General features: G+C 55.9%; 1 protein-coding gene and 1 long non-coding RNA gene across 5 annotated transcripts; both read left to right on the top strand.

Annotated features, from left to right (window-relative positions):
• The first annotated feature begins 2,535 nt into the window (after window positions 1–2,535).
• On the top strand, window positions 2,536–8,997 carry LOC110598819 (uncharacterized). 4 transcript variants are annotated; one of them, XR_013431782.1, is made up of 3 exons: window positions 2,536–2,987; window positions 3,968–4,075; window positions 5,659–8,997. It is a non-coding gene; the product is annotated as an uncharacterized LOC110598819 (long non-coding RNA). The 4 variants fall into 4 exon arrangements; XR_002484723.3 differs by having other exon boundaries at window positions 2,536–4,075; window positions 5,659–5,759; window positions 6,060–8,997; XR_013431784.1 differs by lacking the exon at window positions 3,968–4,075.
• Window positions 8,998–13,316: 4,319 nt separating this feature from the next.
• On the top strand, window positions 13,317–18,909 carry Tubb4a (tubulin beta 4A class IVa). The gene is made up of 4 exons (XM_005332091.5): window positions 13,317–13,533; window positions 14,039–14,147; window positions 14,268–14,378; window positions 17,240–18,909. The coding sequence occupies exons 1-4, from the start codon at window positions 13,477–13,479 to the stop codon at window positions 18,295–18,297; spliced, it is 1,335 nt and encodes a 444-aa protein (XP_005332148.1). The 5' UTR covers window positions 13,317–13,476; the 3' UTR covers window positions 18,298–18,909.
• The last annotated feature ends 27 nt before the right edge of the window (window positions 18,910–18,936 follow it).

Below are 18,936 nucleotides of genomic sequence, written 5' to 3'. Positions count from 1 at the left end.
AGGCAGCCAGGGCGCATGCCCTTCATCCCAGCAACTTGGGAGGCCGAGGCAGGATTGCAAGTTCCAGGAAAGCCTGGGCAACTTAGCAAGACCCTGTTTCAAAATAAAATAAAAGGAGCTGGGGGATAGCTCAATGGTACAGCACCCGTGGGTTCAATCCCCAGTACTACCAAAGGGAGGGGGGGAAAGGGTGTTGCGAAACATGTCGGGGCAAGCAATAGACTTTTGTGGAGTTAGGGCGCAGACCTGGCTGCTCTGCTGTGTAACTGAGTGTTTCCAGTGTGGTGCTTTGAACTCAGGGGTGGGTGCATTTCCAATTGAGGGAAAGTACCGCATAGGATCCAAACCACTGGCCTTCAAATCCCAGCTCAGAGGGCTGAGATTGTGGCTCAGCAGTAGAGCGTTCGCCTAGCACTCACGGGGCCCTGGGTTCCATCCTCAGCACCACATAAAAAAATAAATGAATGGAATAAAGGTATTGTGTCCAACTACAACTAAAAAAAATAAATATTGAAAAAAAAAATCCCAGCCTGGCCTCTTGCTACCTATAGGATCTTGAGCAAATTCCTTGAGCAAACACCAAGACTTGATCTTGTCAGCAAATAACTGAGGTCCAAAAACCAGTGCCAACGTCTTGGTAAAAAGACAGCGATGTCTGTTTCAAAATTGTTCAGAATGGAACTGACCTCAACCACCGTCAGAAGGGAAATGGTCGCATTATTGTTGTAGGCTCAGTTCTCTAATGGAGCATCAAAGTCAGTTGACTCATCCCCCCGGGCCTCGATAGAGATCTCTGAGGGCTGAGAAAACAAAGCAAGGTGGGGACAGCTGTTCGGAGGGTGCAGGTTTTGTCTGAGACAACAGACCTATTTGTATAGAATATTTCTGGAAGGTATGCAAAAAACCGGGGAGTCGGGGTGTGAAGATATGAACCTTTTTACTGTACTTGATTGTGCGCTGCTTGCATTTTCCATGGGCTTGGGGGTTTTCTTTTCTTTTCTTTTCTTTTTTTTTAACATTAAGCACAGAATCGTGGTCAACTGTACACACACCAGGAAAGAAACTTGGTCACGGTTGTTTGGAAGAAGGGAAAATTTAGTACCAATGACATCAAAGACAGGAAATGGTATTTCCCTGTTAAAGGCTGTGGAAGGACCAGGTGGGGGGCACTGGGCAGGGCCCAGAGACCCCTCCAAGGGGCCCACCAGTTACCTCATTGCTGGGAAACAAGCTGACCTGCCTTAGAAAGGGAACCCCAGCAGGGCCACCCCCCTAGAAGGGACTCTCCAACCCCCAAAGGGAGGCAACCGTTTCTGAGCAACCACAGACACAGGGACACAAAAGATGTCTCCATCGGGGGACATACACAATCACACAAATCAAAATAGATACACCACTGGGCACAGTGGCACACACCTGTAATCCTGGCAGTTTGGGAGGCTGAGGCAGGAGGATTGCAAGTTCAAAGCCAGCCTCAGCAACATAGCAAGGCCCTAAGCAACTCAGCAGACCCTGTCTCTAATAAAATACAAAAAGAAGGGCTGGGGATGTGGCTCAGTAATTAAGTGGCCCTGGGTTCAATCCCTGCTAGCAAAAAAAAAAAAGACACATCATGCAGACACATACACAATCACACATACCTGGACACACAATCATAAGGCAAGCACCACAAACACACACAAAGAACCCACACGAACACACAGTCAGGGTATATAATCAAGCACACTGTGATAGTGAGAACCCCAGGCTCAGGACACACGGAAACATCTATGGCCACACATACTCACTAGCACACAGTCTTAAGAAGATTCAAGGGGGCTGGGGATGTGGCTCAAGCGGTAGCGCGCTCGCCTGGCATGCGCGGAGCGCCGGGTTCGATCCTCAGCACCACATACAGACAAAGATGTTGTGTCCACCGAAAACTAACAAATAAATATTTGAAAAATTCTCTCTCTCTCTCTATCTCTCTTTCTTTGAAGAAGAAGAAGAGGAGGAGGAAGGAGGAGGAGGAGGAGGAGGAAGGAGGAGGAGGAGGAGGAAGGAGGAGGAGGAGGAGGAAGGAGGAGGAGGAGGAGGAGGAGATTCTAGGACTCTGGGATATGCCATCAGAGACACAAAATATCAGACACCCAGGGTCACCGCACACACACAGATCACACGCTAAAACAGATCAATCTTCAGAGATGCACAGACAACCAAATCAACAAGAACACAGAGGAAAGAACCATAAAAACCAGGACTTATCCCCAGAAGAGACCTAGGTCAACCTGAGGCCACCAAAGATCCACCTCCTCCCAGAGAAGACCCCAGTACAGAACACCCAAGATCCATACCCCTAGGCGCCATCCAAGTTCCATCCTCTCCACTGGGACCTCAGCCCCCACCCCTCACACCACATAAGACCCATATTCCAATAGGAGGCCCAGGCCACCCCCTTTGGGGACCTGGTTCTCCCCTCTCTTCTTGGGGGAACCCGAGTCCACGTCTGGGGGCCAACGGTGTCCAGTGAGAGCAGCGGGCGCCCCCTGGTGGACCCGAGCCTCAGCCCAGGACTGGACCGAGATGGGGCCCGGGAGCCGAGATGCGTGGGGGTTCCGCGGGGAAGTTCTCAGGGTCTTCCCGAAGTCAGGTGCCCAGCCTGGGGAGAAAAGGGCGTGGACGCGGAAGAGCGGAGAGGAGCGGCCCGAACCGGATCAAACAGGGCCCGAGACGCGAATCCAGGCCACAGACGTGGGTGGGAAGCGGGGAGGACCTGGGACCGCAGACGGCCCGCGGTCACCGTCTGCAGCTCTGCGCCCCCCGCCCCCCCGCCAGGCCCGTGCTGCTTCCGGAACCTGGAGCCCCGAGCCCCGAGGCCGACTCCCACTGGGCGGCGCCGGTCCCAGGAGGGCGGCGAGGGCAGCTGGTCGCGCGGCGGTGGGACAGAGTTGAGGATCCTGCCAGCCCCAGGCTCCCGGCCGGAAAGTGACAGCCAAGCCTCACTCCAGGTCTGGAACCCCAGCGCCCAACCGGGACCACCAACACGGATCTGCTCGCGGCCTCTGGACCCTAGAGAAAGGCGGGCCGCCCATTTCCAGGGTCGACCCCAGCCTCCCCGCCCCCCACTCCCCTGGTCATTCTCCCTAGGCCCCGCCCACTCCCTCCCCCTCCCGGCTCCTTCAGCCCCGCAGGCCCTGCTCAGGGCCCCATCCCTCCGGGTTCTCGGTCCTTCTCCTAGACCCCCGCCCCAGCCGCCAGCCGCCAGCCTCCCAGGCCCTGCCCATTCCCCGGGCCCCGCCCACCTGCTGAGTCCCACCCACTTCTCTGTCACTCTTCCCACTCTCCCCCGGCTCCCCGGGGTTTGACTTGCGTCCCGCCCACTCCCCAGTCTCTGCCGCATCCCCGAGAGTCACCCCCTTTCCCAGTGGGCGCTGCCGGTCCTCCTGCCCCACCCCTTGATCGGCCTGAGTCCAGCACCGCCCTGTCCCCAGGCTCCGCCCCGCTGTGATCTCTTATCTCCAGCCGTGTGTACCCCCTTTTCTCGGTGGCACCTTTCCAGAGCCCAGCGCCCTCTTGCAGTCCAAGCCTGAGACGGTCCCCATCGCTCACCCGAGTCCCCTGGAGACCTGAGGGCCGGCCAGTCCTTTAGGCCCCGCTTCTCTGTTAGGCCCTCCTGTGTTCCAGACCCCGTTCACACCCAAGAGCCCGCGCCCGAGCCGGCACCCCCGGTGTGGGATGGAGGGTGTAGTGAACTCCCTCACCTACAGAAAGAGGCCTCGCCTTCCCAGACCCTGTCTATCCTGGGGAGGCCCCACCCCACTGGCCATCTAGGTGCTGCCCTAAAATGGGACACTGCCCCTTCCCACGATGGTCCTCACCATCCCTGTTGGCTTCCCCCACTTCACCCCTCCTGGCTCGTGAACTCTCACCCCAGTCCGGGTGGGTACACCCACCTCATTGCTCCCGACCCTGCCCTGCAATCCATCAGATTCCACATGGGGTCCAGGCCCTGGGCAGACGATCCCCACTCACTCTGCTGCTGAGCTCGGGGACCACCAAGATGTTGGTGGCTTTGTACCTGCTCTGCTGGTGCGAGGTGAGCCCCTCCCCACAAGCCTTGAGCCCTTTTTCCCAAAATCCAAGTTCGCTGTGGAGGGATCTGTCTTATCTGAGGGTCACCAGATTGGGTGGCCAGCTGTCTGCCCTACTGTGTGTGATTGTGTGTACTTGCCTCATCCCTGTGTGGGTCTCTGGATCACTGTGTGCTTGCGTCAGTGAGAGAGAAGGGACTCCACAAAAGTATTTTTTTTTGTACATGGCTGTGCATCTGTCTCCTGGGTTTCTGTCCTGCTTCTTTGGGGGTTGTGTGTTTGTGTTGCATATCTGTGATTGTGTACACACTGCTGTGGTACCTGGCTCTGTGGACAGTATACATATGACATGTGAGCACATGCGTGGGTCTGCATTAGATCTGGCTATGTCTGTCCTGGGGTCTGAGAGTAGCGTGTGTATTTGACTCAGTATGTGTGTCTCTCACTGGGTCTCTGTGCCTTGCTGTCTGGCGATCGGTGGCATTGGGAAGGTGTGGCATTTATTGTGTGTGACTGGTGACTCCCATGCATGTACACAGTCTGTGGGAGCCTGATTATGTGTGCATCTGGTTGAGGGTAAATCCAGTGGTGTCTGTATTCAGAGTGTGTCTGAATCCACGTGAGCCCCTGTACCGTGTGTAGCTGAGTCTGTGTGTCTGAGTTAGACTACAGTTATATTATGTCAGTGTTTGTGTTGGATTCTATGAGTGTGCATCTGACATCCGTTCGCCTGTACTAGCCTGGGGTGTAAATACAGGACTGCCACAGGTCATCCCCTACCAACTTCACAGTGGGCAGAGCCAATGACCCAAGTGCCATTCCCCACCGGCCCAGAGAGGGAGTCAGGGGCTGCAAGAGGCTGGGTTCCAGCTCCCTGGTTCTGTGAGACTTCAGTGGGTGGCCGAAAGAGAGGGGTGGGGGGCCCAGGGGGAGACCTTTGGGGTGGGTAGAACTGACAGAGAGCCAGCACGTTCCGGAGACCAGCCCCTGCCCTGCCTGACTTGAGATGGTGGCGTCAGGAGCTGAGGATCCCCAGGCCCTATTCACCCAGGACATTTACACTAACCTGCCCCAGGCCAATCAGCTACAGCAATACAGATCCCAAATAAGACCAGGCGTGCAAACCAGGCTAATCCACGGACAGACACAAATGCACACACAACAGGTACCCATCTCATTCACAAGCCCAGAAGTGCACAGTGACCCACCCCACTCATCCCACCACCACCTCACACAGCTGAGAGGCCCCCACCCCTGGACGGGCCCTGCACAGTTTTCCTGCCTCCCACTGTGCCCAGGCTGTGGAGCCAGGGGGCCAGAGGCCCGAGGAGAGTAAGCCTCCAGTAAGTAAGGCCCTGAGTGGTGGCTCCTCTGCCCTGCAGGCAGGGTCCCCACACTGCTGGGTGAGAGCAGTTTGGTAGCGCCAATTCCAGGGCTGATTTTGCAACAATACCACCAGCACCTAAATACCCTCTAGTGTCCCATCACTTCAGGCAGGACTCAGGCTGCTTGGCCTGCGTCTTTGAGGCCCCCACTGCCACCCCCTCAGAGGTGTGTGACTGTGCCCTTCACCCTTTTTCCTGTAAAGTGGGAAGCCCTGGCCCAGGCAGCAGTGTCCGGTCTCTTTTACTGCTGAGATGGGAACGTTCCTGCCGGGTGGTGTAGAAGAAACCTTTCATTGAGGAGAAGGTGAGACTTGAAGGAGGCAGAAACTCACAGCACCCTCCCCCCGGGGGTGGGGGTGGGGGTGAGGGCTCTGACCTTTGCCAATTTCCCTTAACGGCCAAAGTTCTCCTGCTGCCAAAACTAAGTCCACCAAAAGTATCTGACAAATTCCTCCCATGACCCGGCCCTGCTAAACCCCAGAAAACTCAGAGCCTGCCTTAGCCAGTCGCCATTTCCCTCTTGGAAAATATGCCCCTCTGCATCGCTGATCCCTTGAGGTCTGTGGCCATTTCTCTTTTGTTTTCTCTTTCATGTGCTTTCGAGACTCACCCCTGGTTGACCCCGAATGGAAGGAACACCACCTCTCTGGCAAGGACCTGAAGCCAGAGGAGGTTGAGCCCCTTCCCAACAGAGAAGACCCCCCCTGCTTCTCCTGCACAAGGCCTAGGCAGCCTGCCCCACTGGTGGCCTGGGACAGCTCCCCTCTCCCACAGGGGAACAGCCGGCCTCTCTCCGGGTGGAAAGGGAAGTCTGACTTCTTTTCCTGTAAGAGAAGTCCCACCCCTCAAATACGGAACAGGAAATCCTGCCTGGGTCCAGCACGAGATAAGGAGATGTCCCACCTCCCCTTCCTGGTCTGGCAGGAAGTTGCCCCCCTCCCCGGCAGATACGGAACAGGAAATCCTGTCTGTGTCTGAAAATGAGAAGCCCCATCTTTTGCCTGTAGCCCTTTCCTACAGGACAGGAAGAGTGGAAAAGCAACCTGTCTGGATCGAGGATTTCCCCTTGGTTCCCGGCAGTGACTGTGCCCCACCCCATGCAGCCATAGATCAGCCCGAGAGAGTCCAGGGCCTAAAGGAGGGCTCAGCGGCCATCATGAACACCTATGTGTCATGGCCTACCTTCCTCTTTGGCAGCTTTCCTGCTGCTCCCTGACCAGCATGGCCCAGATGACCCCAGGGAACTCACGACCCCACTCCCTGATGGAGTGCCCCCCAGACCCTGGCTCCTCGGCAGGAACAATGACCACATCACCAACTACACCTGCACGGGGCACCCTGCCCGTGTCCGACACCAGGCAAGTGGGCAGGGAGGGCAGAGCTCGGGAAGCGTCTCCACCGCACCAGCCCCGCGGAGCTCAGCGCCCCTGCTGCCAGGACGTCCCTCCGCTCTGAGCAGGCCCCCTCCGGGACGCACTGCATGTATCTGGGGTGAGTGTTGGCAGGAGGTGGCCACATGCCCGGCAAGGCCAGAGGACACTCCATTGTCCCCTCCTCCCCCACGCCACCCCCACCCTGTGCCGGGTGCAGCCGTGCCAGGCACCGCGTGCCCAGAGCTTGTGTTGCCCTGGAGTTGGGAGGGCTTCTCTTCTAAAGACTCATTTAGCATCCCTGCCCCAGAACAGTAACTTCCAGAACCCGCCTCCTCCCCTGCCCACAGCTGGAGAGGACCCATGCCAGGCTGGTCCACACGCAGGACTGAGTTCTGCCAGGGCAGAGGGAAAGAAAACAAGACCCAGCCGAGTAGAGGTCTGAGGCCAGGGCAGTGAGGCGGAAGGAAAGGCCCGGCAGCGGCGGGGGAGGCGGGAGCTCTGGGAAAGAGCCAGGGATGGCAGGCCCAGGACACAGAATGCAGACCCAGATGCTGGGAAGCCAACTGCAGGCATCGCAGCCAGCCCCAGGGCACCCACGCTCCATGGGAGGCAGACAATGACACGCACAGAGGCCTGGGCCATGGCCACGTGACAGTCACACGGCTGCTCCACACTGGCAGCATCTTCCTCCTGAGAGACTGTCTGTGGGTCTGCTGGCCTTTTTTAGTCCAAGTGATGGGGTGGCTATAACCTATACAGCATCCTGCGGTGAAAAAGGGCATGGGCTTTGGACCCAGAACACGCAGGTTCCATTGGCTCTGTACCCAGCTTCAGCAGTGAGTGACTCCAGGTGAGACTCAACCTTGGGGTCTCTGTCTTCTCACCATGGAGCAGCACCGAGAGCCAGGTCTGCTATGTCCTTGTCCCCGTGCTGAGAATGGATCCCAGGGCCTCACACGTGCTCTACCCTTGAGCCAGGCTCCAGTCCCCCAAATGGAAACTTTGTTTTCTTCTTTTTCACCTCTAAATCAGGAGCCAATCCCTGCTTTGCTTTCTGAGAGTTCTCTTGCAGCCCAGGGACTCGGCTGAAGGTTTCTGGGATGGCTTCTGTACCTGGAGGCTGGCCCCTTGCGAGAGGTGGGAGTCCTGGGCCCCGGTGTCAGGCCACCTGCACTGTCTCAGCTGCCTGCATGATAAAACTTGAAGTCAACATTCAACCCATCTCAACACCCAGACATCGTCAGTAAAACCTTCTTACAGCGATGGTTTGGGGGGCCACAGTCAGCACCTACTTTCTATGCTAAATTCCATTTTCTTATAAAACTACAAGGTAGAACATCCTGAGAGCATGGCCACCCAGGATCAGACAGATGAGGGGCCATAAAAATTCAGCCCCTCTAGCTAGGGGCTCCCAGTCCTCACGGTGCCACCTGCCTGCTCCCCAGCTCCCTGTGCAGGCTGCTGCTGGGGACAGAGGCCAGCTCCTACAGCCCGTGGCCCAGCTTTCTCATATCCCTGGCTGTGCTCCCTGGCTACATCCAGTCCCTGGATTAGTGACGTCACCCTACAACATGGTCATTGGACTCCTATGGAGAACACGGATGGCTTTCTGGGTGCCAGGTGATACCATGGCCTGCCTGGGTAGCAGGATGAGTCTGCCTGCCTGGGGACCCTGGGCACCCCTGGCTCGTGTGACATCCTGGGATTGGAGCCTCACAGGGGTCAGACTGGGAGGAATCCAGGTGACGTCACCCACCCACAGGCTGTTTGCGTCACTGGTCTCCCTACATCTCAGGCAACTCCAGAGCTCAGCAGGCCACACACGGGAGGTCACCCCTGCTCTCTGCTCTCCTTCCTCTGGACTCCCTGATGCTCATCCAGAGCCCAAGGGATGCCCTAATCCAGACAAAGATAGAGAAGATCCCTGCAGGAGCTGCATTCTCCAGGGAGCTGTCCTTCCCGGGAGCGTCATCCAGGTGGTCCTGCCCCTCCAGGGCGGAGTCCACACCCCAATTCAGCCCTGCGCTGGTGGGATGACGCAGAAAACCCCACTTTCCAGGACCAAGCTCACACACTCCATCTCCCCTCCCGGCGAGGCCACTTCCTTTTCTATTCCTTTTTTTTTTTTTTTTTAAGACTCCTATTATATTAAAACATTAAGAAATGCCACTTCCGGGTGTATGGATTCTTGGTACATTCCTACAAGCATGTATCTGTGATTAACTGTAACAATGTGTTGGTCAAAAACCTGAAAACGCTAAACCACTGTCCCTCCACTTGGCACTGTTAGTTTTGACATTTGGGGTCCAATAATTCTTTGCTCTGGGAAATGTCCTGTGAGTTGAAGGACATGAAGCAGCATCCCTGACCCCTGTGCACCAGGGGCCAGTAGCATTCCCCAGTTGTAATGATGAAAATATCCAGACCCAGGAAAGTGTCACCTGAGGGACAGAATTGCCCCTGGCTGAAAATTTCTCATTTAGGTGATTCCATTGACCCCCAGACACGACGCATTCCACAATTATCTGACTGAAGTCCTAGGATGCCGAACAATTATAAATGCCATAGACTCCGCTTATCTGTGGTTTCACTTGCAGCAGTTTGTTACCTGTGCTCAACTATGAAAATTAAAATTTCAAATTAAATTTGAAAGTACTAAATGGAAAATTCCAGAAATCAACGTCATAAGTTTTAAATTGGATGCCATTCTGAGTAGCATGATAAAATCTCTTGCCATCCCACTCTGTCCCACCCAAGATGTGAATCATGCCTTTGTTCAGTGTATCCACCCTGTATATGCTACCTGCCTTTTAGTCATTTACTAGCCATCTCAGTGTCAAGGTATCACTGTTAAGGTATTGTACTGCTTACATTCAGGTAAACCTTATGTTACTTTGCAAGAACTCCAAAGAACAAGAGTAGTAATGCTGGGCCTGGGGTGAAGCTTAGTTTTACAGCACTTGCCTACCATGCATGAGGTCCTGGGTTCCAGCTCCACCAGCAAAAAAAAAAAAAAGTAGTGATGCTGACAATGCAGATATACTGAAAAGAAGCTTCAAAGTTCTTCCTTTAAGTGAAAAAAAATGAAAGTTCTTGACTTATAAGGAAAGTAAAAAATCATATGCTGGGGTTGTTAAGATCTACCATAAGAATCTTCTATCCATGAAGTTGTGAAAAAAAGGAAAAAAGATCAGGTTAGTTTTTCTGTCACACCTCAAACTGCAAGTCCTGGCCATGGTGCATCGACTTGCTGATTCAAGGAAAATTGCAGGAGTCGATGGTATCCACAGTTTCAGGTGTGCACTTACGGTCTCAGAAACCTCCCCGTGGACAAGAGGGGACCACAGTATGCACATCGAGGGCTCTTGCAGTAAAGGTCATGGATGGAGCATGTTTTTAGCTCCTCCAACTCCTTCCAGCCTGTCTGGCAACTTACTCCGATGTTCTGATTTGTTTGATGCTGGGGATCCAACCCAGGGCGTGGTGCATGCTAAGTCTGTGCTGTGCCACGGAACCACGCCTCCATCCCAGACCCGTCTAGACTGTGCTTCAGCTGCTCTCACTGGAGCACTCCCTGGGTGGGAATTAGAGATGCCACAGTCGTGGCCCAGCACCTGAGGGGAAACAGCGTCTATCTGGTAAGCAGGATGCAGAGTGGAGCTGTGACCCCGAAACATGGACATGGAAGAATCATGGAGAGCCTGTGCACAGAGCTGGAGAACGAGCTTAGCAGTCCTCTTGCTAACCAAGAACCCATTCGTGAGGCTCGGCTGGTTCAGAGAGCTGGATGCAGGAATGTATGCAGTCAGGTGTGCGCAAGATGACAATGTTTCAAGTCCATCTAGAGTCTAGTTGGACAGCCATAGCCATGGGGAAGAACTATGTGAAAGGGAATTCTTCCTGATAAAAGGTATAATGCAGCTCTGGAGCTTGAAGGAGGCATCCACAGCCCTCTTGTTTGTTTATTTGTTTTGGTGCTGGGGATTGAACCCAGGGGCACTTGACCACTGAGCCACATCCCCAGCCCTATTTTGTATTTAAAGACAGGGTCTCACTGAGTTGCTTAGCACCTCGCAACTTGCTGAAGCTGGCTTTGAACTCGAGATCCTCCTGCCTCAGCCTCCCAAACTGGGATTAGAAGCATGCACCACCACAGCCCACAGAGCCATCTTAACCCAAGAGCTGAAGGGCAAAGGCAAAAGAAGATAACATAGAAGACAGAATCCACAACAAAGCCAGATTTAGGAGGCTTACTCCAGTTGCCGTGGAGAAATGTTTGAAAAGTCTCTAATTTCAGATCACTTGTCTAAATAAGTATGTTTAAATGTTTTGTTTTGCAAACTTTTCACACACTTACTTCTACCTGGTTTCATGGTCTGATTTTTTTAAATGACAATAAATCCTAATAAACGGTTACATTCACCTTCCCTCCTTTTAGGAGTCAGTCCTTTCTCTTTTTGAGATAGGGTCTCACTTCCTGGACACAGTGATCCTCCTGCCTCAGCCCATGAGGGGCTGAAACTGGTCACAAGCCACCATGCCAAGCAGGAGTTAGTAAAATGTTAACATCTATTTTCCCTGATTCTTATCACAGCTGACTTGTGGAAACTACATTACGAAGCAGAATAATGAAACCTCTCTTTAATTTCTTTAATTAAGTATTGGTTCAGTCAAAGTAACAAGACCTGCTACCCTCTTTCCTATCGGACCTTACCTGCCCAGAGAATCTGCAGACTCTGGTGGGAAGACAGATGTCTTCAGGTGTTGTTAAGTGGGAAACAGGGAAACCCTAGGCTGCCTTTGAGATTGTATTGGAGCTAGAAATTGCAAAGCCAAATTTGTTTCCTATAGGAGACATATTACACAAGTGAAATTTTAAAAATGTTTTGCTAAACACACACACACACACACACACACACACTCGCGCGCGCGCGAAGGAAAGGAGGTCAGTCCTGAAAGCTGGGGGGATAGCACTGGTTTATAACATCTCACACATCAGGAATTTATTCTGGGGGTCTAACTCAATTTTTTCCCCAAATAATAGTGCAGGTTCTCTCTGCCTCAGCCTTACTGACATTGGTGCTGAATCAGTCTCTATGCTGGGGCATCTTCCCTGGCTTCTACCTACCCCAGCCAGAAGCTCACACTCACACACACACACCCCACCCACACACGAAGAACCACTGCCCAAAGTGAGGGGCTGAACCACATAGCCAGCATTGCCCACGCAACTTAAAGAGTCCCAAGTCCTCTTCTGGGTGAGCCTTGGGGTTTAAGAGACATCCTGGGGGGCAGAGCTGGAGGATGCCAGCTGAAGGTGGCCTCAAGAGGTCTGTCCTTCATTTAAGGGGCTGTACATTGTCTTGCCCAGATCTTGAATGCAATTGTGATAGATACAATTTATTATTGGCTCTGTTCCTGGTAGTTCCTAATTGCCCATCTCCTCGGCCCTTCCCAGCGTTCCCGGAGGGCCAACTCTCTCCACTTCCCCGTCTTGCAGAGGGGACAATTCAGGCACAGAAGTGGCCCAGAGCAAGGTCATAGAGCTAATAAGAAATGCAAAGGTGGAGCCCAGCACCGGCCTGTAATCCCAGCAGCTCAGGAGGCTGAAGCAGGAAGATAGAGTTCAAAGCCAGCCTTGGCAAAAGCAAGGCGCTAAGCAACTTGGTGAGACCCTGTTTCTAAATAAAATACAAAATAGGGCTGGGGGTGTGCTCAGTGGGTGAGTGGCCCTGACTTCAATCCTGGGGGGGGGGGGGGGGAGAGAAGAAGGAGAGGAGAGGAGAGGGGAGGGGAGGGGAGGGGAGGAGAGGAGAGGAGAAGTGAGAGATGTTCATACTGAAGCAGAGAGGCGAAGATCTGCGGGAGCCCACCACCACCACCGTGTGTAATCCAGCCCCAGCCTTAGATGGTGATGCTCCTCCCTCAAGCCAGACCCACGGTGACCCCACCTGCAAAAAGCCCAAAGCAGAGGTGTCCAGAGGAGCCCACAGCTCCCCACTGTCTCCACCACCTTCCACAAGGGTTGCTAACCTAAACTGGTGGCTTATTCCGCAGCTTCCAGACGAGTCCTCCGAAATCAACCCCCGCTGCCTGCACCCCACTTCACCTCGGGAGCCCTAGCTCCACCCCACTCGCAGCCCTCCCGGCGAAGGCGAGGGTTCTGGGGAAAGAGGCCTAAATGCAATGGGAGTCTGGGGGCAGAAACTTGAGGCTGGGGCTGGGCGGGATGGGCCGGCAGGGTGTCCAGCTCCTGCTGACGCTGGGCTCCCGCCTCCCCCTCCCCCATTTCTCTGAAACCCGGGTGGCGCGGGAGCCAGGAACTGATGACCCTGCAGGGCCTCCGCCCCCTGCCCCGGGGTGGGGCGAAGGGACCCAGGCACGACCCAGGCTGGGCCCGGGGAGCTCTCCGAGGCCTCGGAGGAGGGAGGTCCCTCCTGTCCCCCACACCCGCCCCTCCGTCCCGGGGCGGGACCAGAGGGCGGAGCGGCCGGCGGTGACGCGGACCCCGCCCGCTCATATAGAGGCATCCCGGGGGCGCAGGGACAGAGCTTCGTCGCCGCCGCATCAGTCGCCCTCGCCGCCGCCGCCGCAGCAGCTCAGAGCGTCCGCGACACCGCCGCCGCGTCCACCAGCAGCGCCACCACCATGCGGGAGATCGTGCACCTGCAAGCCGGCCAGTGCGGCAACCAGATCGGGGCCAAGGTGCGCGGGGTCGGGGCCGAGAGGGGCAGACCCGGGGCGCAGCTAGCTCCCCCAGGCTCCCCGACCTAGGGCCTTGCGGGACCGGGTCCCCAGGAGGCCAGCGCCCCCGGGATGGTGGGGGAGGGGCGCTGGGGGCAGGGCCAGGCTGGGAACAAAGAGGCCTGTCAATCGGCGTAGGGCCCAGCCTTCTGTCTGCTGGCCACAGCTGGTTTCACAGCTGGCCCACTGTCCCCTCCACGCACAAAGAGACGGTGCCCCTCCCCCGGGCTGCGGCCAGGGTGCGCTGGCACCAGCAGGCTCGGGCTGCGGTGGTGACAGCCTCACCCCGCCCCCACCTCTTCCTTCTTGCTGCCTCATCCTCGCCATACCTCTAGGTCCCCCAGTCACCTGGCTGGGGGCCCGGGGGTGGGTGGTGAGCTGCAGCTAGGGAAGTGGTTCTGGGGGGATCCGAGGCCCAGCCACCTGGTCCCCCTCTCTCAACCCTTCCCATCACTACCTGCTCTAGTTTTGGGAGGTGATCAGTGATGAACATGGCATCGACCCCACCGGCACATACCATGGGGACAGTGACCTGCAACTGGAAAGGATCAATGTCTACTACAATGAGGCCACAGGTAGGGTGGGGGGCACCTTCTGGTGTGGGGGTGTGCGTTGGCTGGGAGGGGACAGGATGCTCTCAGGCGCCTGTGGCTCCTGGCGCTCACACCAGCTGCCCTCCATCTGCCTCCCTGCAGGAGGGAACTACGTGCCCCGAGCCGTGCTGGTGGACCTGGAGCCTGGCACCATGGACTCCGTCCGCTCGGGCCCCTTTGGCCAGATATTTCGGCCAGACAACTTTGTGTTTGGTGAGTTCCAGGAGTGGGGCCCAAGGAAAGGAGCCCCTTATCCCTTCATTCCCAGGTGCCTTGATGAAAATTCCCTACCTAGCACCAGAGCTGGCAGTGACCACTGAGTCCCAGAATGGACAGAGAAGTCAGGGACGTGATGGGGTCAAACAGGTCAGGGTGGAGGCCCTGGGGAGGGCCTGGACAGCAGAGGGATCTGGTGGGCTTCCTGGACGAGGTGGCATTTTAACTGAACAGTCGGACTAGAGCCAGGTTGCAGGGTGCAAGCCCCAAGCTCTGCCAACTCATGCACTGGACAAAGAGTTAATGAGCTCTGACGACATGCCAGGCCCTGCACCAGAAGCTGGGGTTCAGCAGAACAAAGCAACCTGAGCTGTCTGCTGTCGGGGCCCACTCCCTACCCAGGCCCTGGAGCGGCCATCCTGGTGGGGAGCCCGCTGCAGAGATCCCGCAGTACAGCTCAGCCTTGGACTGTCAGCTCGGTGACTTTGGACGGGCTCCATAACCTTTCATGACTCAGTTTCCTCATCTTCAGAACAAGGATATAGATGATCCACTGTTCAGAACCACTGTGTGTGGAGCTGGCATAGAGGAAAGGGTAAACAAGCATGTATTGTAGTTGTTTCCATTATCATTATAAATACCTGCCACCTAACGGGACAATGGGACAAGGACTGGCCAAGGGACTTGGAGAGAATAGCATATGCAAAGTCAGTAAGCACAGTTTTGGAACTTAGACTCAAGGGAGTCCTCGTGCTCAGTCATAGTCCTTATTGGGAGCTCTTTTCAAGATTGGGCTGGTCACATATACCCTAACCTGACCTAGGCCCCAGAACCCCTGCAAGCCTTTTCCTCTGAGCAAGGTGGTTTGAGTCTGAAGACTGAATAAGCTGTGTGACCTTGGACAAGTGACTTCCCCTCTCTGATCTACACAAAGATTCTGAGAGATAATGATGCACCAATGTGGGCATGATTCCTAATGGGTCCTCAGGAATGGCTGTGGAAAGAGACACAACGGAGGTTTGAGGCCTTTTTGAATGACCACGGGTGGCTCACAATTGGGCCAAGTGATTCTATGGTACAGGCTGAAAGTGTGGACTCGGGCCAGACCATCTGCTCAGAGCCCTAGCTGTCCCACTTGCTTGCAGTGTGACTTTTCACCTAGGAGCTAGTCTCTCTGAATCTTCATTTCTCATTTGTAAAATGGAAGTAAAAAGAATATGTAAGCTGAGCACTGTGGCACACACCTGTAATCCCAGCAACTTGGGAGGCCAAGGCAGGAGGATCACAAATGTGAGGCCAGCTTCTTAGCAAGATCCTGTCTCAAAATAAAAGACAAAAAGGGCTGGGGCTGCAGCTCAGTGGTAAAGCACACCTGTGCTCAATCCCCACTACCCTCCCCCAAAAGTATGTAAGTACCTCAGAGAACTGGGGGAAGGATTCAGAGATGCAGGATGTGCCCAAGCTTAGGGCCTTTGAAGGCTCCTGGCTCTAAAAGACTGTGTTCCAGACACAGCCAAGACAAGTCTTCCTCCCCTTGGGTCTGCTCCAGCCAGGAGTCAGACATGGGAGTCCCTCAGATAAACACCACAACATGCATAAGGTTGAGAGCGGCAGGTGTAGGAAGAAAAATAAAAACAATCTAAGGGCACGGAGGAGGATCCATATGTTGGATCCTTAGCCTATCTGGGGATTGTCTTCTCTGAATAGGTGACATTGAGCAGAAAGTGAGGGAGGAGCCCTGAGGAAAAAGAATCCCAGGCAGCCAGAACCGCCAGTGCAAAGGGCCTGAGGCAGACCCAGTCTGGCCTGTTAGGGGAACAATGAGGAAGCCCTGGAGGCTGGAGCAGGTTCCCTGGTGGGGACGCAGCCCCCTGGGCTTTGGGAGGTGAAAGACGAGGTGGAGCTGAGGGTCAGGTATTCACGGGCGCCCTCTGGCGGCTGCACAGAAGACAGGGTGGGGTCGGGAGCCCGTTTCAGGTGGGTGAGGATGGAGCTAGACCAGGAATAACAGCCAGTATTCTAGTACTTGACCTTGTCCTCCTGCCGCTTGCATTCCTCTGTGAGATTCCAGGCAATAAACATGATTAATATGAAAACAAGTTGTCAGTACCACAGGGACGAGGAGAGAGAAGTCAGGGGTTGAGCCACGAGTGGCAATTGCTGAGCCCCACGAAGTCTTGAAGGAGGAACCTGGGGGCACAGCATTCCCGGCAGAGGCACATCCCAGGACCAAGCCTGGCGTGTTGGAGGAGCCCTGGTGGCTGGCAGAGGAAATGCGGGGGAGGGAGGGAGGAGGCCAGGCCGGATAGCGCAGGTCCGCAGGTCGGCTACTGGTCAAAGACAGGAGTAGGGGAGACGGGCTCCGTGGTGCACGCCTTCATCCAGCTATTCTGACGCCAACCTGGGCAATTTAGCAAGTCTCAAAACAAAAATGAAGAAGGGCTGGGGGTGCAGTTCAGCGGTGGGTGGAGAGGCCCTGGGTTCGATCCCCAGTGCCGCAAAAGACAGGAGGGGCATCTGGGGATGGTTTTGAACTAAGGTAGGACCCAACCTGATTTTGGTTTCCCATCCTCTGGCTGCTGGACAAACCTGGAGGGAAGCAGAGAGAACAGTTAATGATAAGGATAGCAATTTGTGCCACTGTGCAGTGAGGTGAGCACAGACGGCAACCATGTGCTGTACATTTCCAACACTTAGAAGAAAGGATTTTTTTTTTTTTTTTTGTGGGGGAGGAGTACCAGGGTTTGAACTCAGGGGCACTTGGCCAGCGTTCTTGTTCAACTAGCCGGGGGCCCTCCAGATACCGGGTAGACTGGGTGGAGGTCAATGCCTGTGCTGGGCTCCTCTCCCCGCCCCAGGCCAGTCGGGAGCCGGCAACAACTGGGCCAAGGGCCACTACACCGAGGGCGCGGAGCTGGTGGACGCCGTCCTGGACGTGGTGCGCAAGGAGGCGGAGAGCTGTGACTGCCTGCAGGGCTTCCAGCTGACCCACTCGCTGGGCGGCGGCACAGGCTCAGGCATGGGCACGCTGCTCATCAGCAAGATCCGCGAGGAGTTCCCGGACCGCATCATGAACACCTTCAGCGTGGTGCCCTCGCCCAAGGTGTCGGACACGGTGGTGGAGCCCTACAACGCCACGCTGTCGGTGCACCAGCTGGTGGAGAACACGGACGAGACCTACTGCATCGACAACGAGGCGCTCTACGACATCTGCTTCCGCACCCTCAAGCTGACCACGCCCACCTACGGGGACCTCAACCACCTGGTGTCGGCCACCATGAGCGGGGTCACCACCTGCCTGCGCTTCCCGGGCCAGCTCAACGCCGACCTGCGCAAGCTGGCCGTGAACATGGTGCCCTTCCCGCGCCTGCACTTCTTCATGCCGGGCTTCGCGCCGCTGACCAGCCGGGGCAGCCAGCAGTACCGCGCGCTGACCGTGCCCGAGCTCACCCAGCAGATGTTCGACGCCAAGAACATGATGGCTGCGTGCGACCCGCGCCACGGCCGCTACCTGACCGTGGCCGCCGTGTTCCGGGGCCGCATGTCCATGAAGGAGGTGGACGAGCAGATGCTGAGCGTCCAGAGCAAGAACAGCAGCTACTTCGTGGAGTGGATCCCCAACAACGTGAAGACGGCCGTGTGCGACATCCCGCCCCGCGGCCTCAAGATGGCGGCCACCTTCATCGGCAACAGCACGGCCATCCAGGAGCTGTTCAAGCGCATCTCGGAGCAGTTCACGGCCATGTTCCGGCGCAAGGCCTTCCTGCACTGGTACACGGGCGAGGGCATGGACGAGATGGAGTTCACGGAGGCCGAGAGCAACATGAACGACCTGGTGTCCGAGTACCAGCAGTACCAGGACGCCACGGCCGAGGAGGGCGAGTTCGAGGAGGAGGCGGAGGAGGAAGTGGCCTAGGACCCCGGCGTTTACCTCCCGTCTGCCCACACCCCCAGCCAGGCCTCTGACCGTTGACCTTTGCCTCCTCTGCAACCCCAAGAACCTCATGACCTCCCCACCCAGCCTGACCCTAGGACCCCTCCATCCATGGTCACTCTGCCTTGACCCTAACCATACTGCGGAGTTCACATCACCTCTGGTCACCTGTCTCCGACCCTAGCCCAGCTTTGACCTGGAACCCTACCTTATCTCCAAACCCCCGTGGACATCTTCCAACTTGGACACCTCACTAAGCCTTGCTTCACCTTTTCTAGCCCTTCGACGTGCACCCCCCCCCCTTCCTTATTAACCCTCCTTTATCCCAACTCCCTCACCTTTGGCACCCCCAAGCCCCATAAGCCCTGGTTTGCTCTTGACCCTTCGCTCGGAGCCAAGCCTCATCTTTGACCTCAGGAACCCCTGCTCCCCTCTCACCGCCTTCTCTCTGGTTCTCATCAGCTCCCATTCCCTCCCTGACTTCTCTCCCTGGACGCCTCCTACCTTGGCTTCCCTGGGAGCACTGTCAGGGAGCACTCCCGACTACCCCTCCCCTGCCTGACCCTGGATGAATAAATGAGTCCTTGCCTGGTGTTTCTGTGGAGTTCACTTCATCACCTT

Source organism: Ictidomys tridecemlineatus, chromosome 2, assembly GCF_052094955.1.
Source record: "Ictidomys tridecemlineatus isolate mIctTri1 chromosome 2, mIctTri1.hap1, whole genome shotgun sequence".
NCBI classification, from domain to species: domain Eukaryota; kingdom Metazoa; phylum Chordata; class Mammalia; order Rodentia; family Sciuridae; genus Ictidomys; species Ictidomys tridecemlineatus.
This window is presented reverse-complemented; position numbering and strand designations above follow the sequence as displayed.